General features: G+C 49.1%; 2 protein-coding genes across 2 annotated transcripts in view; one reads left to right on the top strand and one right to left on the bottom strand.

Moving 5' to 3' along the window:
• The window catches only part of PLCB2 (phospholipase C beta 2), a 59,962-nt gene extending 48,771 nt beyond the window's left edge, over nt 1-11,191 (bottom strand). The window contains exons 1-3 of the mRNA XM_080345701.1: nt 11,062-11,191; nt 7,080-7,157; nt 4,409-4,477 (exon numbers count right to left, since the gene is read on the bottom strand). Of these exons, the coding sequence (XP_080201827.1) occupies nt 4,409-4,477; nt 7,080-7,157; nt 11,062-11,145 (231 nt within the window). The 5' untranslated portion in view covers nt 11,146-11,191. The remainder of the gene's footprint in view (nt 1-4,408; nt 4,478-7,079; nt 7,158-11,061) is intronic.
• A 10,637-nt stretch (nt 11,192-21,828) lies between these two features.
• Nucleotides 21,829-23,110, top strand: INAFM2 (InaF motif containing 2). Its single transcript, XM_080346076.1, has one exon. It carries the CDS (start codon nt 22,044-22,046, stop codon nt 22,479-22,481), a length of 438 nt encoding a protein of 145 aa, XP_080202202.1. The 5' UTR covers nt 21,829-22,043; the 3' UTR covers nt 22,482-23,110.
• Nucleotides 23,111-23,828: the final 718 nt, after the last annotated feature.

The raw sequence follows: 23,828 nt of genomic DNA on the forward strand, positions 1-23,828 counted from the left end.
CAGCTCCAGGAATCGTTTCCTTCTGGGGCAAACTGCAGGGGCGCTTCTCGTTTGGAGGTGGCTCCTATGGCTGACAGCCCTTGGTGACACGTCCCTTTTTCAGTGCCACATGCGCTGGGCACTTGCCTATCTACTACCTAACACCGACAGTGCAGGAAGGGGGTTCCACCCATCCCTGCCTCCCCGCTGGCAGGGCCGAGCTGTGCCCTGCGCTGGCAAGGGAGCGCCTGTGACGGCAGGGCTTTCCACAAGCGGCTTTCTGCGTGGGCGCTTTGGTGTTATTCTTCTTGTAAAGAAAAACCCCAAACCGCTTGCCTAGCAGCGGTGAGAAAACATTACTGAAAGCGGGCAACTCCCAACATCCACAGTACAACCACCCACTAACAGGAGACTCGTTTCACCTCCATCGGTCGGAAAAACTCCGGGCACGTTCCACCCTCATGCAGCATAAGCCACAGCCAAAAAGTGCACAGCACCTTGCAGAGGGAAGCAGTAGTGCAGAACCTCCCAAAAAAGCACCTTTGACCTTGGAAACTCCTTCAGTCATATTCAGCGTGAAAAGCAGCTCCCAAGCTCTGCCTGACAGAGGCTGTGGATTGACCATGGGGTCACTCACAAAGAAGGGGAGACGAGCAAAAGGATGCTTGATTTGTTACTGGTCCTCTCCAAAGCTGCTTCACAGCTGAGATCTTGTTCACCTTGTGTTAAATATTATCCATTAGCCCCTTCTCCACTTTTAGCCAATGAAACAAGTACTTCTTTGTATTAATGTCAGCAGTTGTACCCCACAGCCCTTCCAAGGCTTTATTCTGTGAGAGGAGACTGCCCTTTTCATTCTTCCACCCTTCACCTCTAACAGATCTTCGTTTGCTATGTCACACAGTTTTGCACATTTCTACCCTTCTGTAACGATGCACCAGCCAGAGCTGCTCTATATGGAGGGCGTGGTGATTCAGGTTAAGAAATTCTCACTGCTTTCTGCTTTCCTTTGAGCAAATTCTGTTCCCAGGAGAGCCAGCTGACTGCATGAGTGAGGCCTGTAAGCCCTGCAGAAGCATCATGGACAGTTCCGACACGTGTGCATAAGAAATTTCCAGCACTGGTCAGTGCATCTCTTGCACCATTTCAGTTCAATGGCCATTTCAGTGCCCACAAGTCCTCCCATCAGCCCATAAGAGAAAGGTGGATAAGTAGCGAGCCTAGTGCATTTTACTATATGTTGTCATAGAAATGCCAGAAAAAAATCCCTGAAATAAAAGGACTTATTTAAAATGAGTGTGTGTGAAACACAGAATTCAGAAAGCACTTGGGATTTTCACAACAGAGGTTGTCATTGAGTGCATCACTTCTGCCTGTTGAGAACTTAGTAAATCACTTGGTGCTTGACCTTTGTTTCTTCATGTGTGAAGAGTGAGCTGTAGCCCATTCCCAGGGCTGTAAGATACCGTCTCTGGCCTATTCCAAGGGCCAGAACACAACAGCTACAAGGGGTCAGGCCCCAGATCCATCCAGATGCCTGGGGAAGGTATAAGAATAGGGCAAATGCAATGATACTTCCCTGACATATTTCTGCAGTTTCCAGCAATTTGTGATTCAGCAGCTTCCTAAACCAGAGGCATCCTCTTGCATTTGACAACCCTCAAAGGGCATTTCCTTCTTGTCCTGATTTGTTAAACTCCCCCAGGTTTCCATGACTGGTGGGGGAAGGCAGCCCACAGCACAGCAACGCAGAAACCAGCAGCACCTCCTTCTGCTTGTGCTGAACCTGCCTGCGGAAAATTCCACTTGATGTGCAGCTAGCACGCGAGGGGAACCACTGAGTAACTCCTCCTCTCACCTTCCCCATTCAACTCCTGATTTTACAGCACTCCACAGCACTGCTCATCTCCCCATCTTCATTTTTGCCAGCCCACAGCCCCTGCCTACGCAGCCACTCTTCCTACAGCAGCTGTTTAATTCTTTTATTAATGTCACTGCTCTTCTCTGCCTTTTCCAGTTCTTCATTGTCTCACCTGAGAGAAGGACACTAGAAATGCAGAGAAACATGGGTGCATTCAGGCTCTACACAGCAGCGTGATTTCCCAATTGTTTCCTTACTATTCCTAACACACAACTTGCTTTTTTGAGCAAATACTACTGAACACTGAGTTGATATTTTTTGATTTAACATATCCTCATGATCTTGTTTCTGACTAGCAAGAGTCCACTCAGAGCCCATTATTACAGAAGGTTGGGATTGTTGTGGGGTTTCTCCCCTGTGTGCACCACCTGATTTTTATCTGTACAAAATTTTACCACTTAATAGCTCAAGTTAATCAGCAATTCAAGGTCTTGCTAGAAATCAGCCCTCATTTTATTACCCCAAATAACCCAGTCCCATTAGCAAACGTGGTCTTCTCCCTGCACATCTCTTTTGCAGATCACGTACAAACACGTGGAGCATCACAGGCCCAAGCACCAATCGTGCTGGGAGTTTCTTGGTTCTCTCTTCTCTCAAGAGACCTTTATCTTATTCTCCAGCAGTAATTTTCCCATGCAAAGATATCTCTTACTCAGTTGTTTAAGAGCTTTTGATGAGAACCACATAGACCACGTTCCAATTTTGTTGGTAAGATTCAGAGCTAGTTATGGAGCATAGCCACTGCTGCCCCTCCTCTTCTGATTTCTACTGCCCTGGTATTGCTCAGAAATTTCCTCATTCTTTTCACACGCTTCTTTGTGCTTTTATTAAAAAAAAAAACTTAAAGAGAGTCCATTTTATTTTTTTCTGAATATGGAATGCGGTCATCCCAAATCCACACTGTGAGTTACTATTAAAAAACCTGGAGTTGGTCTTGTTTCCAGGGCAGTTCCTTGTCTGTGAGTAGGGGCTTGATGCTGCTTGAGTAGCAATTCCTGCTGTGTAGAGGCAACTCTGACACAGCACTTGTGGCAGCACATTTCTCCTGGCAGTGTGCGGTAAGTCTGCCTTCACTCATTGCTAACATCTGGGACCTTCTTCTCCAACCTGGCTGCCGCCACCAGCAGGATATCCACTTACGGCCCCAATACTCTCCCCATGTATCAAACCTGGATCAAAGCTGTACCATACCTCTAACCTTGGCTTTTTCCTTACTACATTCTGTCTGGAGTGTAGCACCTACCTCTACCAGCTCTCAAAGGAAAAACAAAGCCAAACAAAGCACACAAAAACCACACAGCCTTTTTTTTCCCCCCATACATTATTCCCACAAAACAAGTTGCAGACAGTTGTAGGCTTGTTGAAAACTCAGGTATATTTCATTCTAGTGAATTTCCAAGAAAAAAGTTTCTCCAGAGGAATGCTGATTTTTAAGAGCTGTGTAAGGTGGGTACAGTTCTTGAGCTCTTCTGTGCTTTTAGTACCCACCTCTTTATGGTCTTTTGAGAAACATCAGTCTCGGGAGCTCTGAGGAGCCATTTTCGGAGCAGTATTAAGCAAACAGCTGTACTACTTACACAAAGAGGCTGCTCGAGTCTCTCAGTATATCTTGCAAAATCTTCCTCTTCTGCATGAGACTGAGAATCACCTACATCACCACATGGAGCCATTATCTTTACTCCTTTGTTTCATTTGCACATTCTAGCTTTACTTCAATTTTCTCCTTGCCTTCTCCATACATGGAAAAGTTAAAACCAAACAAAAAACAGACCTAGAAAAAAGTCCTAACAAGGGCAACTTTGCCACAGGAAGGTTAAATTACATCTGAACCCAAGAACAAAGCCATAAGCACTGCTTCCACTGCTTCCCTGGGGCTGCCACCCTGCAAGCAGGCAAATTCTTTTTTTGTTTTTTTGGGTTTTTTTTGGGGTGGGGGCACAGGGGGCTGGGGAGACAGGGACATAGGACAACAAAACAAACACTAGTTTTCTAAAACTAGATTTCCCTTCAAAAGGAAAAAAATCCCACCACACACTGTGTTGGAATCTCACTGTAACTACATGTTTGTGGCTGCCTTGACTCAGCCTGTGTGTCTTTGCACAGGAGAGCGGCTCTGGTGACTCCACACAGAAGCATCACGAGTCCCCTGGGTGCAGCCCAGTGTCCGTGAAGGCCAGGCTGAGACCAAACACACACCACACCCACTGTGCACGCTGGAAAATGGCTCTTTTGGCACTTGGAAGGGGAATTGTTGTTTTTCAATCATTCTGGCGTATTCTTTCCCACAAGCTCACACACCATAGTCTGGAAATGCCTCTGTTTCGGGTGCACAGAGGGAGTTCAGGGACAAGAGTAAAGACGGCTTTTCTGTATGTATGTGGTTGTGATGTAAGGTCCTCTCCACCTTTTGTACCACAAAGCCAGGCCACACTGCCTCAGACGCCGAAGCCCCAGGCAGCCTTGCCTTTCCCACATGAACAACTGGCAGCAATGAAGCTATGCACTCACCTTGGGGATTTTGGCAAATCGCCCTACTCGGGTATCCCTGATGCTGGTTATATCCAAAATTTCCATTTCCTACAAAAGAATAAGGACAAGGAAGATTAGGAAAGACAAAGGAGAAATGAAAGAAATCCTCAGGCAGCACCCTTCCCTGGGTAAGAGCCCTTCCAGCAGGAACAACCCAGGCAGGGGAACATCTGCTGTTGACCAGCCCAGCTGGCCACACGGCCAGTGCAGCAGGGGCCAGCAGCCCCATCCTCTTCAGGGTGAGGCCAGAGGCTTGGTGTGGACTACCATGAGCGGGAGCATAGGACATGCATACAGTCCTGCAGGGGGAAACTCTACCCCAGTTTCAGTCTGTGTGTTAATACAGCCCTGAGGCTCCTGTCACGAGTGTTCTCAGCCCTTTTTTCCTCTGTGCGTTCAGCGCAGAGCAGCTGAGCTGGGAAGGAGGCAGCACCGCTTCTCCCCAGGTCACTCCCAGCAGACCTTCACCTAGTGTGGTGTGAAACTACTCCCATGGAGGACATTCCACAGCTTCCCCAGGCAGCCCACTCCATGTCCTCACTACTGGCTAGTTGTCAGGTTTATTTTGTTTGTTCTTTTAATATCCAACCTGAATTTCCTTCCTCTGTTACTAATTTGTCCGTTCACCATGGATCTGGAGAAGAAATTATATTTGTTGCAGCAGATAATATTATTTTCCAAGATCACAATAAGGAACAATGTGGATACCATGCCTTCTGGCTGTATCCACATTTTATTGTCAAGTGGGGTAGAAATTTTACTCCTAACCCCACTCCTTTCTGAATTCCTAGTGCAAAAGTGGTGCAGTTTTAATTCCATGCTCTCCATGACAAGCTGATCTGGAATCAGCGAAAGATTAATTAGCCACACAAGTTCCACAGACCATTGACCATACCACACCATGCTGTCTCAGCCCACCTCATGCCAGCCTGCACAGCACCTTCACAAGCCCAGCCCAGCTCTGTCTGCCAGCCAGCACTTGCCCACCACCCTTGCTCGTTCGCACTGTCTGCAGACTTCTTCAGAGAATAGGAAAGATGCCAGACAATGACTCCCCCAAGGACGTAAAACATGCTGCTGCTCCACTGCAGCTCTCAAATTTGTTTACAGTTTATTTTAGGTGCCAATCAGTGGCATCTTCCAGGTACATGAGAGCCCCTCCAGTCCAGATTTCCTCATGTCAGCTAATGCTTCCTTACCTGGCCCCTTTTCCCAGGAAATTAAGTTGCTCAGACCACAGACCCAATTAAATATCTCACTTTGGATGGGGGACAACAGCTCCTCTTGCCTTGTTTTTCTGCATCTCCTCCAGCACCACAACTTCTTCCTACTGTCTGCTAGAACCCTTACAGCAAAATTCTACCATCAGGAGTAGACCATGAAAGGGCAATGAGAGTGACAGAGACAGTTGAAAGGAGAGCACACCTTCTGGGGGATGTGCCAGTCCCCAGCCTTGCGACACTCCTCCCAGAGGGTACAGCTCTGCAGCAGCCCCTGCCCCGGCTGGCACTGGGGCACAGGTTGCTGGGAAGGCAGAGCTCACCAAGACATGACAGGTCTCTGGGCCAGGGGGCTGTGCAGGACTGGCTGTGTCTTTATCTACCATGCCTCTTCAGCATGTAGGTCACATGGAGGAAGTAGAGCCAAACCACAGCTCTGCTCTGGAAAGCAGAAGTAAGCCTTCCACCTCCAGCCAGCCAGAGCTCTCCACCCCTTGTTGCTACTTGTTGGCAAGGAACTGCATTCTCTTTCCTGTGTTGCCTCTCTCCTCCAGCAGCCAGCATCCCACGGTTTATCTCCAGCACTGTACACACACCATCGTGGCCTGAGAGGAGCACAACCCCCTCCCCAGACTGGGTGTAGTCTCTGCATCACTACAGTCACTACTTTTTTTTTAAATTAAAATCTCTAAAACTCCAATAAATCACAGAATCCCAGAATATCAGGGATGGAAGGGCCCTGGAAAGCTCATCCAGTGCAATCCCCCCATGGAGCAGGAACACCCAGATGAGGTTACACAGGAAGGTGTCCAGGCGGGTTGGAATGTCTGCACAGAAGGAGACTCCACACCCGCCCTGGGCAGCCTGGGCCAGGCTCTGCCACCCTCACCCCCAACAAGTTTCTTCTCATATTTAAGTGGAACCTCCTGTGCTCCAGTTTGCACCCACTGGCCCTTGTCTTACCATTCGTTGTCACTGAGAAGAGTCAGTTAATTGCAACACAGGCTGCACATGAGGTACATGTTCACTGAAGCTGCACACATCTAGCCATTTTCCTTCCAACCGCACCATTGCACTGGCTGGGATAATCTTTTAGCATGCTGGGTAACAGGGCTATCAACACTACTGTTCTCTGTGACGTACTTTGAAGTACATCTAATTAACTTCTCAGGTATAAGATGCCAGCACAACGAGCACAAAAAGGCCACACTCATCTCCCTGGCATGTTCACAGCTTAATTTCCTGCTCTTTTCTAGAACTCTGAAGACAGACAAATCTGCTCTTGAATAAGCATGAGACTCCCAGGTTTTTCAGGAGGGCTTCCTGTTAAGCTTGCTCCTGAATGCAAAACTCGAGTACTTATGGTGTTTTATCTCACACAAACCTGAACTAGCTATTTGGAGACCAAGCTCTCAAGTCTTAGCACTTACCTTATTCTGATAGGTCCAGTATAAGTAAAAGCCCTTTGGATCCACCCGAAGAATCACGGGAGAAGCACTTGCTGTTTCCTGACCAAAAGAAAAAAAGATAAACAGAAGGTTAGCACCTTATGTCCCATGATGGGTTCCATGGGTTCTCCGAGTCACATAAGGTTCCCAGTTCAAATACAGACCCAGTCAGGTGATTCATCATGTGATTTACAGAAATGAACGAGATTTTAGTACATCTCCAGAAGAGCAGTGTGAGGCTACAGAAACGGATCTCTGCTGAAGCCTGAGTCTCAGCTAAACTATACATTTAGCTCAAACAACTCTCGGAGTTTTCCATACAACAAATTAAGAGAAAGTGCCTGTCAGTGAGATTAATAGTTCTGTTTGAACTGCCTTCCCTCCGAGGCACCTGCTTCATCCTACAAGCTTCAGAAGTAGCCTAGTCCAAGCAGAGACAGCATTCATCCCTGGCATCTACCACCTAGGTGCTCACGGTGTTATCTGGGCTTTCTTTACAGAGAACAGACCTAGTCAGGAAGAGTCCAAGGAGGGGTCCACCTACTACAGCAGATGAGTGCTTTAGGTAGCGATTCTTAAACTCCATGGACAAGCTCTACACAGGCTACAAAAAGCAGCAGCTATTTAAACACCCACACTATCACAAAATCAAATTAAATTACTGAGGGCTGATTCTGAATCTCATACAAGAGGGAAGCCCTTCAGATCAGAACTGAGGCACATACTGCAAAGGAGTCAGGGGCTGCTCTGCGGTTGTGTGCTTAGCCTCCGAATAATGACACTGCTGCTGCATGTTCAGTTAAAGGCAACTTCACAGACATTTTCAAGACAACATCCTTTCCCATCTCACAGGCAAGCCTGTGCTAAGGGATGAATTAGCATGAGCTCTTTGGAGATGGAGACGAAGGACACTTGGTGCCTCTGCTTCAGTCCCAGCCCATTTATTCATTCAGTCTAGATGACTCCTCACCGCATTTGACCTCTGGTGCCACAGAAGATAGGATCAAAAGGCCTGTCAGCCATTTCTAGGAAGGCTTCAAATTCAGTTCAGGAAGCTGAAATACCCAGCTACTCAGATGAAACCAGTAATGAAATCTGAAAATCGTATTTGTCACTTGGTCTTGGGTTCTTCAGTTCATTACTGAACTCACACTTCAGTCCAGCGCATGTCTGTATTCCCAGGCACCTCCATTTCAACATTCAGTATTCTTCATTAGAATAAACTGCCCATGCCACAAAGTTGTATGTTTTCCTTTTGCTCCCTCTTGTATTTCTCACACTATACTAGGGACAGTGCTGATCTGCAGAGCATCGTGTCCATGTTCCTGGAGCTCTTGATTAGCTCCATGAACACAGGGCCACAAGGCACAAACTGCAGAACAGGCACTGTAGTACTACTACTGAGTACAGTGCCGCATTTCTAGATTAACCTTATCTCCTATGAAGCAGCCTTCTTGCAAGCAAGCTGAGGCTGCAATAAGGACTCCTGACCGGGGATGCGGACAGCTGCGGCGTGCAGGCAAACCCTCCTGCAGGGTGGCTCCTGACATCAAAGGAAATGGCCAGTTCTGCAGAAGATGGTCTGGCAGCCAAACTGGCAGCTGCTCACACTGTGGAGTTCAACTCTAGGGAAGAAAGCAAGCCTTGTCCGGTAAAATCCTGTAATCCATGATCTTCAATAGACAGAAGCATTTTTGCTTCCACTTCGAGGGCTAAGAGTCAGCACAGAGCCAAATCCACACGCATCTGCTCCGCTTAAGAGATCAGCTACTCCATTGTGCCCTACCTGGGGTTTTGAAAGAGTTCCTAAGTTGGTTCATGAAATAAACTGCACCCATGTGGTAGGACTTAACCTCTCTAGTCTGCCTGGCAGCCCCAGCTTGCTGCCTCCTAAACAAAGTGCAGCAGAGCTGCTCCTTACCTCAAGATGAGGCAGCTCACTCAGTGAGGCTGGTCAGAACAGTCCTGCCTGGCAGAGGTCCTGCTGCACACTCCCCTAGAGAACACGTTACGAACACTGGACAAGGTAAAGATACTATAGAACAAGTGTGGGCTTGCTTTTTTCAAGAAATGTCTGGTACAGTGAAAGCTCCAGTCCAGTCCCAAACTGTACAGAGTGACATAAGGAGCCAATCTGACCTACCTTCATTCCTTCACCACCAATATTGGGGAAGGAGTTCAAATTGTTACCAACAGCACAGCAACGTCAATTCAAAGACTGCGACAAAAAAATGCAGGCCCTTCACCACTGAAGAGCAGCAATCCTGCAGCCTGGAGCTCTTGCCAGCACCTTTCGCAGTCTGCTCTAACTGTGGAGTGGGAAAGCCTGAGGAGGTGGAGCATCACGACCTCGACAGCCCACTTGTGGAGACAGCATTCTTTACTGTTGGAGGTCAAGTCTGTAAACTACTTAGTAATTAGAACCAACCTTTCAGGAACACATATAAACCCTAGGGAAAAATCCACAAAGGACTTGAGTTCCCTAACTCATATGGTTACAGCAGCCCAACTTGACTCAGGTTCCAAGGGAGTCTAACTATGCCAGGAATTCCCTGTGAAGCACTTAACAGCTTCAGGTTTTTGGGAAAATGGTCCCCAAGGACTGACCATAGAAAGTCAGCAGCAATTTTAAACAAGTTTGGCTCCCGTTATTCTCCAAATCCCTGTTCAGTTTCAAAGAAGCCACCAGGCAGTGGTCCCACTGGAAAGGAAGAGAAGGCTCTGCTTTCCACCATACCCTGGTGTCATCCTCTGTTTATGTACAGTGAGCTGAATAACTACCAGTGATGTTCCAACTGTATTCCTCAGCATCCATCCTTTCTGCCAGCTGTACATTACACTGCTTTCTCACTTCTCCATGCTGCTGCTCTACCCCAGCTTATACCACACAAGTGATCTACCTCCCCCACACACACTGCCTTGGGACTTACAACTCTGTTCCAGCTTTACATCCACTGAAGTAAGCACTAATCCCTCGAGCACTGCTGCTGGAGGCTCCTTCTCATGCAGCTCATTTGCAACATCACATCAAATGCTTCTCCCCGATCTTGGTGAATAATCACAACCTGGCCTGCCCCTGTCTTATCAACATCCATGCTCAACAGCAGACAACTCCTACTCCAGGCCAAATGGACGGGCAGCTGCTGTCCTCTTGCTCAGGTATGTGGGTATTAGAGGAAATACTCTTTGGCCTCTTAGAAAGTGAGGGGACTTTTACATTCACATTAACTCTCTTCTGCTGTTCCACGCTTTCTTCCCATCACAACAAAATACAAACAAACTGCAAACCAAGCATTTTAAAGATACAAGAGGACACAGTTGGAGGGAGAAAAAGGTTTTTGCAGCACCCTCTAAGGCTCTGACACTGTTAAAGCACAGGCTGATCACTGATTAGCCGCTACACGCTTGGTAGCTAACAGACCCACAAGGCAGGCAGGCGTGGGAGGACACACTCCCCCTCTGATCCCCTCCAGCAACGGGGCCAGAAGAGGAAGAAACTTGGAGCCTGATTTCCCTTCTCTCTGCAAAGCACAGACTCTGCTCAGCTCTGAAGTCCTGCCCCTCATGCTCCTCCAGAGAAGTCCAAATGCAGTAGATGCCTCTTACCCCAAGGAGACCCCCAGCAGCAACTACCTTCCTGAGAGCTGGTTTACACACAGGCAGGACGCTAAGGTCCCACAGCAGAGAAGCCTCGCACACAGACCCAGTGGCACACTCCACTTCCTTCTAGCTGCCACAATAACCAGAGGTGCAGAAGCCACATCACCAACCCCTAACACACGTCCTTTGTTTTTAGCTCTCAGGTCTCCGGTTCTTCTCAGTTCACTCTCTCATTCAGACATCGCTGCTCTCAAATACAGCACACAGTGTCCCATCCCCCATGCGTCCAGGCTCCCCCAAAACTCAACACTGCATCTGACCTCCAGCGCACAGAACCCAGTGAAGGAAAAGCCCAGGTACTCACATCATCCCATTTGATGAAGCGCTCGCCCGTGGAGAGGTACTCCTTTACCTTCGGGGGCTGCAGGACAGGGGTAAGCATTGACATTCTGTCCCAAAGATGTGCTCCTCAGCTCCCAGAGGCAACAGCAGCTGCAGAGTTTGCTCCTCCTTGGCCCCCTCTCCTCTATCTCTGTCTCTCACATGGCAGGGCTCTCTGCCATTGCCACCCTTGGCATCAGACAGCCTCTTATATCACAGCCAAATTTAGGAGGGGCAGGCAGGCGAGGACCAATGAATCTGCATTGTAAATCAGCAGCTCCCCAAGCAAGCGGGAGAAGCTCAGCACAAGGTCACCTAGAGGAAAGTCCACAATGGCTGAGATGCTGTCTCTCCAGAAGGGACCTGGTCCTTAGAGCTGTACTTGTGAAGCGCACGGTTCATAGAACTTCCGCAACTGAACTTCCTTAAATGTTCTTTGACGAAGTGCAGGCATTGCCAGCCGACACTCAAACTATTTCAGCAGATGTGGTTACGGAACAGCTCAGGCTTTGGCTACAAGCAGACTGCCCCCTTCATGCAATGGGCCAAATATCACGTAAAATAAACTAACTCCTTGCTCTTTACAGACTCCACTTCTGAGGCCACATGCTGCACTGTCCAGCCTTTAACTTTTTCCCTTTCTCTTCTGGGTTCCACTGAATGTTAATCTGAAAAGTGAGACAGACCAGCAGAACAGATGTAAATTCCACAGACAGATGAAACAAAACATTCACAGGAGTCCCTAGGAACAGCAATATTCTCCAGATTCACTTGGGTCTAACTGCAGATGCTCTAGGAACACAGAACGGGAGAGATGTGTAAGGTGGGGATTATAATGATGAAGCTGCAGGGAAGTGACAGAAAGCAGAACAGAAAGTTAATGGCAAACAGGGCAAAAATGAGTCGCTGCTCCTGACCCTGGAACAACGGAATTGCATGTGAAGAGCAGAGGAGAAAAGGAGCTGCTGGTGGCAGAGAGGCGCTGGCTAACCAGGAGAGTGGCTTGTGAAAAGGACTGACATGGGCAAGGTTAGTTTTAGTCAAAAAGGCAGAGCCCCACAACAAATTAGAAGTGGACGTAACTGCTCAAGAGGGATAAGATACTATCAGAAGTAGCGCAGATTTTTTAAGAAGGGTGGACAAAAACTCCCGCTGTGCAAAGGGAGACAGCTGCATGGGTTTGGTGTTTCTTTCCCACCTCTGACTTACCCAGCTTGATGAGAAGGCCAGCACTTCAAACCATACTGGACAACCAGGGGAAGGCTGACTGAAGATATCCAAATGGCATTCTCAAATGTTAGTGGCACGAGGGAGGAGAGTAAGTGGATCTGAAGCAAGTGCTCTAGCTGTAAAACAGAGATGGCAGCAATTACCAGAGATGCCTGCTGCAGAGAGACAACCCTGAGCAAACTTAACACCCTTTGTACATTTCTTTCAAGGGTTTATCGACCCGATGAACTGGGAATGAGAGAACTACTTTTCCAACTATCACCAAGTTTCCTGCATTTACTAATGTATTTTGCAGGGCACCATGCTTTCCAAGAACTGGCTATCCAAGCTAAGGCCATTCGCTCTGTTTTATAAGGGCAAGGAACTGAGGTGGCTCACCCATGGCTGCAGTTGCTTGGTATCAGGGCTGACACCAGGGACACGGGAATCCAGCACCTCCGTTCTCATAACCAAGCCACACTCATGGTATTAAGCTTTCTTCGTGTGTGTGTCAAAGTGACACGTGGCTCTCAGGCAACCAGCTGATGGAGCATCATGGTACTCCAGGCCCAGCCAAAACAGCATCACTGCCCCACCATGCCCCAAGAACATGGTTACACCCAAGCAGCAGATGGATGACAGGGTCTGCCCAGAGCCCAAAGCCTGAGTTGGAAGCACTTAGGGACAGCAGCGACAGCCTGGGACTCGGCATAAATGCCAGTGAAACACCAGACACAGCTGGGTGAGTTTTGTTCTCTGTGTTCTTCTTGTAAGTGGCTTAGGAACAGACGCTGATGCCTGGTACGTATAGAGAAAGGCCACAGGAACACAGGAGGTGGCTGTGAGGAGCAGAAGCTTTCTGTGTTCACACCTGATCCCTTCTACAAGGCCAGAGCAGCTTCAGGGCTGCTAAACTTCAACTGAGAGCACAGTTGTGAAAAGGGCAGAGCATCAATCTTGCTCAGAACCGCTGCAGTCCTCCCACCCTCTGCACAGAAAGTACTACAGGAAGGTCTTAAAAGTCACAGCAGCAAGGGAGTGAAAGGGGGATGAGCTTTGCCACCCAGTACTGCCGAGAGCAGAGGGACTACAGGTGAGATCAGGTAGTCACAGCTACTGGTTCTAGTGGTCCATCTGGTATTTACCACAGTTATCATAACTTGGTGAGCCACGTCTGCTTCCTGCCAGAACTGGGCCTCACAGAAAGGCTGCTTCTGTCACACCTGGATATTCAACAGCTCTGTCGCATCAGCAGACCTAAGTAAGCAAGAATCACTTGCTTGTCACTCAAGGCCTGCTTTCGCTGGGGGATACACACACGCAAAAAAACAAACAGAAAAACCACACACACCCAGCACGATGAGCTGCAACCAAACTAGCAGCTGTATGGCACTGCACGTCAACTGTCAGGAGACCTGCTTGCATGAAGATGGTCAAAAAGCTGAAGCTCATCTCCTTCTGCATAACCCAGCCTCCTTATCTTTCATTTCACACTCCTTGCTCTATGTGGGAGCTTCTGTCCCTTGCGTGAAGAGATGGCTGATGGAACAGCAATAGAATAAAGCAAGTCCTGCCCTCTGCTGAAAGCTCTGATATCAGAGAACGCAGAAGCAGCAGCACTTTCAGCAGTATTTATTCCAACCACCCTTTATTTTCCTTTCTCCTGCAAGGTCCATCACCCAGCATATACTCATCCTACATCCCCTCTGCTCAGGGCATCATGCCTCCTTTCTTACACTAACTTCACCACTGTGCATCCCACCACTACAAGAGTTCTGATATGCAAAAATTCCCCACTTTTTTTTTTTTCTCTTGCAGAGTCTTCCTTAGCTCCCTGTCCTACCTATTCAGCACCACCTACCTCCCACAAAGAGCATGCAGAAGCAAGGTAGTCAGTATTGCCCTGCAGAGATTTTACAAGACAGGGTCTGTAGACAGCAATTTAAGCCACACCATCTATTAAACCACCTTGACTGGATGGCTCCCAGGTTTCAGCAAATTACTTTGCAACCTCAACCCCAACCTATTGCTAGCACACACACAATCTGTAACAATTCTCTTCCAGCATTGTTCCATTATAATTACAGCTTGCAATGTGTAATGCTGTCCTCTAGTGAACGGCTACGATATTGCACACACAGCCATTCGCATCCCCTGCAAATACCAGTACTGAAGTCACAGCTAAGCAAAGCACAGTTAATCCTGCTGCTCCTTTTTCTGTTCTGCCCTTTAAACCCTGGGGATCCTGAAAGGATTAATGGCACCAAGAGGACCACAAAGGACAATATTTTTCTCATCACTCCTGAAGACAAGAAGTGCTAATTGTGTCTGCCAGAGCATATTTTGTGTCCTCCTTTGAGCCCAAACCACAAAGGCCAAGGACCATCACAGCTCTCGGCTGACAGCAAGACTCTTCAGCTTCATCTGCAACACTCAGAGGGCAGTGGACTATGGCACAAAAAGACAAGTGGCAACAGATGCCACAATACAATAATAGCAGTGAGGTTTTGTGTAAAAAGATCTAAAGCAAAACAAACAACGACACCACTACAAAAAAAAAAACCAAACCACAAAACAAAAATACAAAAAACCCCCAAACAAACAAATCCAAAACAAACAAAAAAACCCAAATCAACCTGACCAACCACTGAGCCATTGTTGGACTGAAAATTAACTTCCACTGGGCAGGAACATGCAGCAGGAGTACATTATGCTTACAGCATACGCCTTCTGCATGTTTCCAAACTGCATAGCTGAGCAAGGCAAGCAGACTCACGCACTATTTAAACATCCTATCCGCTACTGCAATACCAACAGAACCACTCCACAGGGACAACTGAACCATGCAATTCCTAACTGCTAGCAAGAAACCAAAACTTTCTGAGATGGGTCACTAACAGAAGAGGAAGAAGGATGAAGAGCAGCAGCACACCAGATAGTGTCCATCTCCTGTTACTCTGCAGTAACAGAGCAGCAAGAACATAATCATACCTGAGCCTGCCCCCCATTTTATCAACATTCAATTCCATTCTGCAGGTCCCAGTCTGTGGTCTTTAAGATCCCGGTAAACACCGCGCAGTTGGTCCCCAGGCTCGCATGGGCTCCGCAGCATTTTTCAGCTGAAAGTGATGCATGCACCATAGTCTGCAGAAAATGGCAGAATAATACTGTACACAGACAGAAGTGCTTGGACACCTCTGCTGAGAAAGTACACATCCAGAAGAGTGGATGCTTAACCAACTACTGGATCTGTCAGAAATATTCTCCTGAGCAGAGTGACCAGTGACTTGTAATGTAAGATTTATTTGCAGACAACACAGCATTAATAATGAATCCCACTTAAGCTCATTGCAAACCAATCTTCCCCTTTTTCACAGGGGTACAACATAGCAGGACTGAATTTTCTGCTGACATCTTCCTTTCTTTCTGCTCCTGGAAGCATCAGAACAGCCTCTCTCACAGGACTTTACAGCTCCACTTCCATTTGCATCCTGAACCAGGGTGGCAGAATAGTGAAAACAATAAGGTGTAACAAGCAAGAATCAGCTCCAGTAGAACTGGGAGAGGTTTCCAGCTGCTACTTTAATTCAGTTAAACCTTGCATGGGGTTATCAACGTGAGTCCAGCACACCCTCCTTAGTCAACTACCAACGCCAAACACTTTCACTATCTTCCCCACCCACCCTATAACCTCTGCAGGTCACTTTCCAAGTCAGCACAAGACAGTGGGCTGTGCAAACTTGACTTACCACACTTAAGTCAGAAGCTGAAAGAACATACCCTCCCCCCATCTGTTACTGGATTAACAAGAGAGACAGCACCTTCTCACATAAAACAGAGAATATTTTGAAGTGTATGAGGAAAATGCCAGAGAAGAACAGAATCTGATTCCCTGTAGACTCCAAACAGGAGGCTGGAACAACAGTGTGAAATAAGGCATATTTCCTTTAGAAGAGCAGACAGCAGAGGCTGAGATGTTGTCCCCTGTCAAGAGCAGAGATGTTCACTAAGACAGAAGGCTCAAGCCTAATGAAGTATTTGCTCAAGGACTCCAGCAAAGAAACAGATTAATTTAAAAGTATCTATTCCTTCCTGTAATCATTAGGAGGCAGATAGAAAGACCTAATCCACCTCTTCCCTCCCCAGCTCACAAATGTGACCAAGGACACAAAACTTTAAAAGCAACACAGCCAATAAAACAGGAGTTACAATTCTTTATGAAGTCTATAATCTGCCTGTAGAAGTCACAGTGCCAGAGCAGACTTCATGAACAAAAATCAAGGCCAAATTCAGACAAGGGACTGTATAACATTGTGGTAGTAAGGTACCATTTTAGAGTTACACAAGCTAATCTACGTGGAGTGGTCAAGTCACACACCTCATGGAATTAGCTATCATTTGTAGGGTGCCAGTGTCACATCCTAACGACAGCACAGGATAGAAAGGCAGAATAGCTGCTTTTGCTGAACCACCAGCACAGGGGCACTGCACTGGGACTGTGGGAAGCCATCAGCCCATCCCTTGTCCCAGGGCAGGACCAGCTAGGACATTTATCTGCTTTGACAGAATTAGTTCAGAGCTTCAGGAGGCCTCTGGTAACAGCAAAGGCTCAACTACCTCCCCAAGGCAATCCAATCCAGTGTTCCACTACTCTCAGAAGCAAAGTCTGTACAGCACTAATATCCTGGGCCAATAATCTTCCCTTAATTAAGTCTTCTTTGTCCTGAAGCACTAGATAGTATCCACTGACTCTGAACATGGGGAAATCAATAATACAAGTTTATTTAGCTACATCCTTCAGGGGCCCTGGGAGAGCAAACAAACATCCCATTGCAACAGGTGGCAGCAGAATTCAAGCAATGCTGTTCAGTCAAAAGGTGAAACACCAAATCTTCAACAGTCTGTCTCAGAACTTGGGTTTTCAACTAAACACAGGTGTAGGGCATAAGTAGCAGGCTCATAAGCAAACAAGCTTCCTAGTGGACCCCCAGAGAAGTAAAAACAGAGCAGCTTATAAACACTCAGACCCCACAGAGTACATTGTATGGACTGTCAGGGGAGAAAGGCTGTGTGTCCAAGGGCTACCCAGCTCTCCTTCATTGGCAGCTCCAGTCCCAGGGTGCACCATGTGCCCTTGACTCTGTTTGTCTCGGGTGAACAATCTCTTTTGTGTTCTTAGGCAAAAATCTCAAGGGCTAATTTGCAAGCTTTGCCTAGTGCATGACACATTCACTGACTTTACAAGACCTTTGAGCTCTGCACCCCAGAGCTCTATTTCTGCACCATGGGAGCCTGCTCAATGCACAGCTTGGTATTTCTGCTAAAACCCAGAGGATAAAAAGAGTATCAATACTGCAGCTCTGGCTTCCTGGCTCTCATTTGCCTCTAGCTGTGGTTGTTAGCCAGGAACTCAAGCTTAGGAACAGAAAGCATACGCCTTCTGGCAGCTGCCTGCACTTAACAAAAGGACCTGGGGAGAAACTCACCCCCATTTATTTATTCACAGGAAAAAAAATCTTACACCTGACTTTGGCAACAAACAACAAGACTCGGTATTTAGAGAACAGAAGTCTTACTCAAGGTGAGACAGCAGAGGGCTTGGCAAAGAGGAGAAAGCCTTAGGAACACTGAATTTCTTTAATAATACCATAGAATTGTTGTGCCCTATGAAGGGTAAGTCTACACTGCAGGCACCAGGCACACTACAGCCTGAATAAGCAACGAATACGTGCCACGGGGAGAGGAAGACACTTGGCTGAAGGCAGAATGTCTTCAGAATGACACAGTTCAGTTTTGAGAAAACTACAGAGCTAGAGTCTTGAGCAGCAAAGGGGAACAAGAGAATTTGGAAGGCAGGGAGAAGTAACTCACACTGAATTGTCTGTTGCCTCATTTTCTAGCTGGAGCAGCTTTACTTCCTCCTGGAATCTACATTCAAGTGACACAAGGTGCAGCGGGATCTCAACTACACACCACATCCACTACCTTTGCTGGACTGCTGCTACAACCCCACCACATGTCCATGGTGCATGTGAGTGCTATTAATGGCTGGATTCAGAAACACAGTTTTGGTGAGCAGAAGAAAAAAAAGTAGCAGCACCAGTGAAAGAACAGCGATTATTTGCACAGATATTATGAAGGATTAGCTTCTTTCCCAAGAGAATGGAAACTAATTTTGGGGACATAAGACTAAGGTTTGCTGCTGTAACTGCTTTTTATTCTACCAACACCTACCAACTTCACTGTTACATTCTGTGCCTATTTCCTGTATCAACCTGCTGACTCTTTTAAACCTCTTCTATCAAAGTCAACACAATATGCATTTGAACACCTAGCAACACCGCAGCTCTCATTTTTGTCTACCAGCTTCTAGATACTACAACAGGGTCAAGTTAAGCAATAGAGGAGGATGTAGCATCTCTTGAGTACAGACTTAAAATGTGGGAAAACAACATGGATTAGACAAGCATCAGACAAAAACTGTCAAGGCCCCATTCAGCCGCAGAGGAACTGCCTGTACATGTCAATCGCCCAAAATTCCGCAACTGGTATTAAGGAAGAGCACAGGGAAAGGACTTGTGGGAGGCTGTAATTCATCATCCTTTCACCAGAGGCGACGACAAACTGTACCAGTGGCAACAGCAGAGATCACAGACAGCATAGGGGTTTGAAACAAACCCATTTCTGCACAGATCACTTGAAGAAGAACTGTGAGTGAACGCAGACAGCAGCTCAGTGAGGCTCTGCCCATCTTTGTAGCATTCAGCAGCAGGAACATAAAGGCCAACAAGAATGTGAGTACAGCTCAGCAGCTGAGAGGATGGATTAAAAAAAATAAACTGAAGATATAATAAATTACACTTGACAAAAAACTTCCACACCCAATCTTCAAATACTCTGCAGCACAGAAACTAAAGTCTCCAACTTCAAAATAGATAGCTCAGAGCAACCTACATAAAGCAGGGGAAAGGTGCTGTGGTCCTAATCGAGTTACAGAATTTTCCTTTTAAATGCAAAGAGAAGATGGAGCAGCAGAGAGCTGCTGAATGAAACAGAAGCAGCAAGGGAAAAGGGGCTGGAACAAACCCATCATCAAGATAACACAGCCCCAAAAGTTACTAGAAAATCCTTTTTGTAGGATCCAAATGTACCACTTAAACATACAGGCCACAGGAATGTGTATAAAATTGATGGAACATAGAAGATGCATTTCTGTAACTCAGAAATCCTTTGCCAGTAAGATGCCATCAGCTCATGCTATTGAGAGGTGTATGAAATTGGACTTCAAAAAACTCAGTCAGGTGTATTAAATCAGGGCAAGAAAAATAAGGAGGGGCGGCTGACACTACTCAGGTGTATGAAATTGACTTCAACAAGAAAAATGCGGTCAGGTGTAAGAAATCAGGGCAAGAGATAAGAAACCAAAGAAAAGTCATAATAGCTACTAACAAATGTTTCCTAAACATACTGGGCTACAGCAACATTCCATGAAATTACTTCAGGAGGATAGGGCATGTCATTAGCTGCAGTTTCACAGAATCGTTTGGGTTGCAAGGCAACTTTAAAACCCATCTGCTATGTGCAATAAACCCCCTCTGCCCTGAACAGGCAGCAAAACCGCTGCTACCCCTGTGAGAGCTGGCAAGGCTGCTGTGCTGGGATCCACTCACCCCTGTATCTACACTGTGTAGCCATGATGTAGATTATTAGAGACAAGACTTGTGGTGAGGCCAAAAGGCCGGGGATCTCCAAAGGCAGCACCACATCACACCTTTCAGCCCTCTAATCCAGGCAAGGGCAGCGTCTGGATACAGAATATCCCATGCCCAGTTAACCTGCGCTCTCCCAAAAAACAGCTGATTCCAAAATTCCTTTGGCCTTAGAAGAACAACCCAGAGCCCTCAGGCACCCCCTCTCTGAGGGGCTGCACAGCCCCTTCCAAAAGGCTCCCTCAGCTGCTGGGCACTGGGAGCTCCCTGCCATGCCCAGGTGAGGGGCAATGTGCACAGATCAGTACTGCAGTGCCACCCTCCTCACACATAAAGCAGCCCCAGAGCTTTTAGCCAACACAATCCATCATTTTTCCAAACATTACATTAATTTGGAAGTCACCTCATTGAATTCCACAACGTATTTTCTACCCTAGTAGTCCTCAGAGCTGCAAACTCTGTGCTTCTTCCCGCAAAATCTCATCCTCTCTCTTCTAACGCTCCACATTTTTGCTGTTATTGAGAGTAAAAATAAAATGCTGCTGTTAACTCAAAACTCAACCACTCACTTCCTCTGATGCCCTTCTGGGTGCCAGCTATTTCTCCAGCTGCTGTTGGCCTCTTTCAGAACGGCAGCTCCTGCTCAACATGGGTTTCTGCTGCAACACACCTGACTGGCCTAAGATTTAAGGGAAGAAGACAGTGATTGGAAAAGGAGAAACTAAATTATTCTCAAGAGTAAATATTTAGCACCATAAAGAAAAAATAGAAAGGCTAATCCATGCTTTAGAACAGCATTTCAGCTGTCTTCAGAGTAAGTCAATACAACCATTTTGTAAGAGACTAACATATGGGGGACAAGGTCAATTCAATCTTTGACAGCAATAGCAAAGTTTTATCTCTGTGGATTTGGTATCAGCCCAGCTTGAAGGGAATTAAATCAGCCTCTACCCAAAAGTCACTGCTTAGCCCTCAGGCTTCACAGCAGTTGCAGGCAGCATTACATACCTGCAGGTGGGGAGGCATCAAGGAACTTCCCTGGAAAACAGACAGCAGAGTGGAGATTCCTGACCTTCTCCCCAGCACCAGGCCTGGGCCAGGAGCCTCCCTCACGCTCAGCACTCCCTGTGCTCACAGAGCCCTAAGAACAAGCCTGACTTTGGGCCTGGCTCGGTGGGATACTGCCCGGAGAAGCGGGCAGAGCCCTAAGACGCCCTGGGCCGCGTCCCTGCCAACCGGCCCGAGCTGAGCCGGGCACGGCGGCAGCAGGCAGCGGGGCTCGGGGAGGAGAGTGGACCGCTCCGCCCTCCCCTCACAGACACCCGCCGTCCCCTCCTCACACACACTAAGGGTCCCTGAGCCGCCGTCCCCTCCTCACACACACTAAGGGTCCCTGAGCCGCCGTCCCCTCCTCACACACACTAAGGGTCCCTGAGCCGCCGTCCCCTCCTCACACACACTAAGGGTCCCTGAGCCGCCGTCCCCTCCTCACACACACTAAGGGTCCCTGAGCCGCCGTCCCCTCCTCACACACACTAAGGGTCCCTGAGCCGCCGTCCCCTCCTCACACACACTAAGGGTCCCTGAGCCGCCGTCCCCTCCTCACACACACTAAGGGTCCCTGAGCCGCCGTCCCCTCCTCACACACACTAAGGGTCCCTGAGCCGCCGTTCCCGCCTCACACGCACCAACTGCCGCCGCGCGTGCCCCCTCAGGAGCGCCCAACGGCAGCGCACGCGCAGCAACCACACCCCATCATCGCCGCTTTAAACACAACCCCGGCCCCGCCCACCAGCCGGGCGGTGTTGCCCCTTTAAGCCCCGCCCCTCGCCCCCGCCCGCGGCCGGCGGAGCCGCGGGAGCAGCGTGGGGCCGCGGGCAGCGGCGGGAGGCGGCGGTCCCGGTCCCGGCACCGGAGCGGAGCGGGCAGCACCAGCGCCGGAGCGGGCAGCGGCATGTCCTGAGGCGGCAGTGGCAGTGGCGGCGGCGCGGAGCCGGGCCCCACCACGGAGGGGTCGGTGGAGCAACGGGCCAAAGGCCGGGCCCCCATGAAGGAGAAGGAGGTGGGGGCGGAGCGGGGCAAGCCCGCCACTTACACCGGGGACAAGAAGGCGCGCATGGCGGCCAAGACCAACAAGAAGTGGGTGCGCCTGGCCACCGTGCTGGCCTACGTCCTGTCCGTCTCGCTGGCCGCCATCGTCCTCGCCGTCTACTACAGCCTCATCTGGCAGCCGGTGCGCGGCGGCGGCTCCGGCCCCGGCCCCGCCGCCGCCACCCCCTCGCAGCCCCGCGCGGCGCCGCCGGCCCCCGCGTTCAGCCGGCCCCCCGGCTCGCCGCCCGCCGGCCCCACGCAGGAGGCTCCGGCACCGCCGCGGACGGGCCCCGAGCCCGGCCTCGTCGAGACCGACCGCCCGGACGTGTCGCCGCCGCCGCCCGGGGCCGAGGCGGGCACGGCCGCGCTGCGCCGGGTGCGCGGGAGCCGCTGAGGCGGCCGGCGGCGCTCAGCCCCCGCCCGGGGGAGAAGACCGGCCCGGCGGACTGCGGGGGGCGGCCGCGGTCCAGCCCCGGCGCCGGGCGGAGCGGGATGCGGCGGCCGGGCCCGGCGGAGGACGGCGGGCGGAGCGGCTGCCCCCGCGGCGATCGCCCGCTCGTCGCTCCGCGCCGGCCGCAGGGGAGGCGGCACCGCGGGCCCCGGCGGCACCGCGGGCCCCGGCGGCACCGAGCCCCGAAGAGCTCGGGCTGGAGACTCACCCGGCGCGGGGGTCGGCGGCGGAAGGAAGCGTTTCCACTTGCTAGAACTGTGGTATCTTTTTTTCCTCCGTTTTCTCCTCAAAAGGGAATTTTGCGTCTTCGTTTTCTTCCTCACCAGGGCTAGCTTCTCCCTTTGAACCTGCATTGAATTCCTGCGCTATTTATGCCAGTCTATTACCTATAAAAGGATATCGGTGTCCAGAATTCCTCACTATTTACAGGATCAGCTGGGAACAATATGAATTTAGAGGCTGTAATCCATTGTTTAAGTAAAACCAGTTTTGTTTAAAAATGAGCATAAACTTATTTAAAAACATGTGAAAGGTAAATTGACTTGTTTACTATATTAAAATATTTTCCCAATATGAAAGTCTCTGTAATACAGTATGTTCTCTTTGGCAGAGGGAGGTGAATTTAGGCAGAATGTCAAACTGGAAGGACTCTAGCAAAAAATGGTTTGCCCACTGTGGCATATAATGTTGATTCATTTGTCATTGCTCTCCTTAGGTGAGGCTGGAGGAACCTCAGTACATGCTTAAGTCCAGCTAAATGTGGCATCAAAGCGTTGGTGAGGAGAGGAGGTTTGATGTTTGATGGCTGAAGCAGGTGGGGCTCTCAGGGTGGGCGCCGCGGTGCCATGAGGTGCTGCAGGGCTTGTGCTCCTCCCTGCCCGGGACGGCAGAGCCCACACAGCGGTACGGCACCTCGCTGGCACCCTGAGCCCGTGCCGTCGGGAGCCAGCGCTGTGCCAGCGATTTGTGACGTCCCTAGGCAGGCGTTCTGCACAGCTTGATGTTTCCCTGCCCCGTAGCCTTCAGAAGTGTTCCGTGCAGTCCTTTTCATCAGTGAGCCGTGCAAAAAAAAGTGCCTTTTAGTGACTGGAGGATGTGGGTATCAGCTGGGAGACTGTATGACCTGTGTTGTTCTGAGCAGCTGCTTTTCAGATTGATGGTTTTGGTTGAATGCCTTAACTGTGAGGCTGCCAGGCTGTTCCGTGTCCCTGTGGAATGATCCATGGAGTTCGCATTCCCTCTGCTGAGGGATAAAAACGTGCTCTAACATGGTGTATGTAGCTCAAGTTG

The sequence above is a fragment of the Nesoenas mayeri genome (genome assembly GCF_963082525.1).
Source record: "Nesoenas mayeri genome assembly, chromosome: 5".
Lineage (NCBI taxonomy): Eukaryota > Metazoa > Chordata > Aves > Columbiformes > Columbidae > Nesoenas > Nesoenas mayeri.

Bases quoted from the DNA above. Each gene is read 5' to 3' on its own strand.
- INAFM2 (XM_080346076.1), top strand. From the start codon at position 22,044: ATGAAGGAGAAGGAGGTGGGGGCGGAGCGGGGCAAGCCCGCCACTTAC.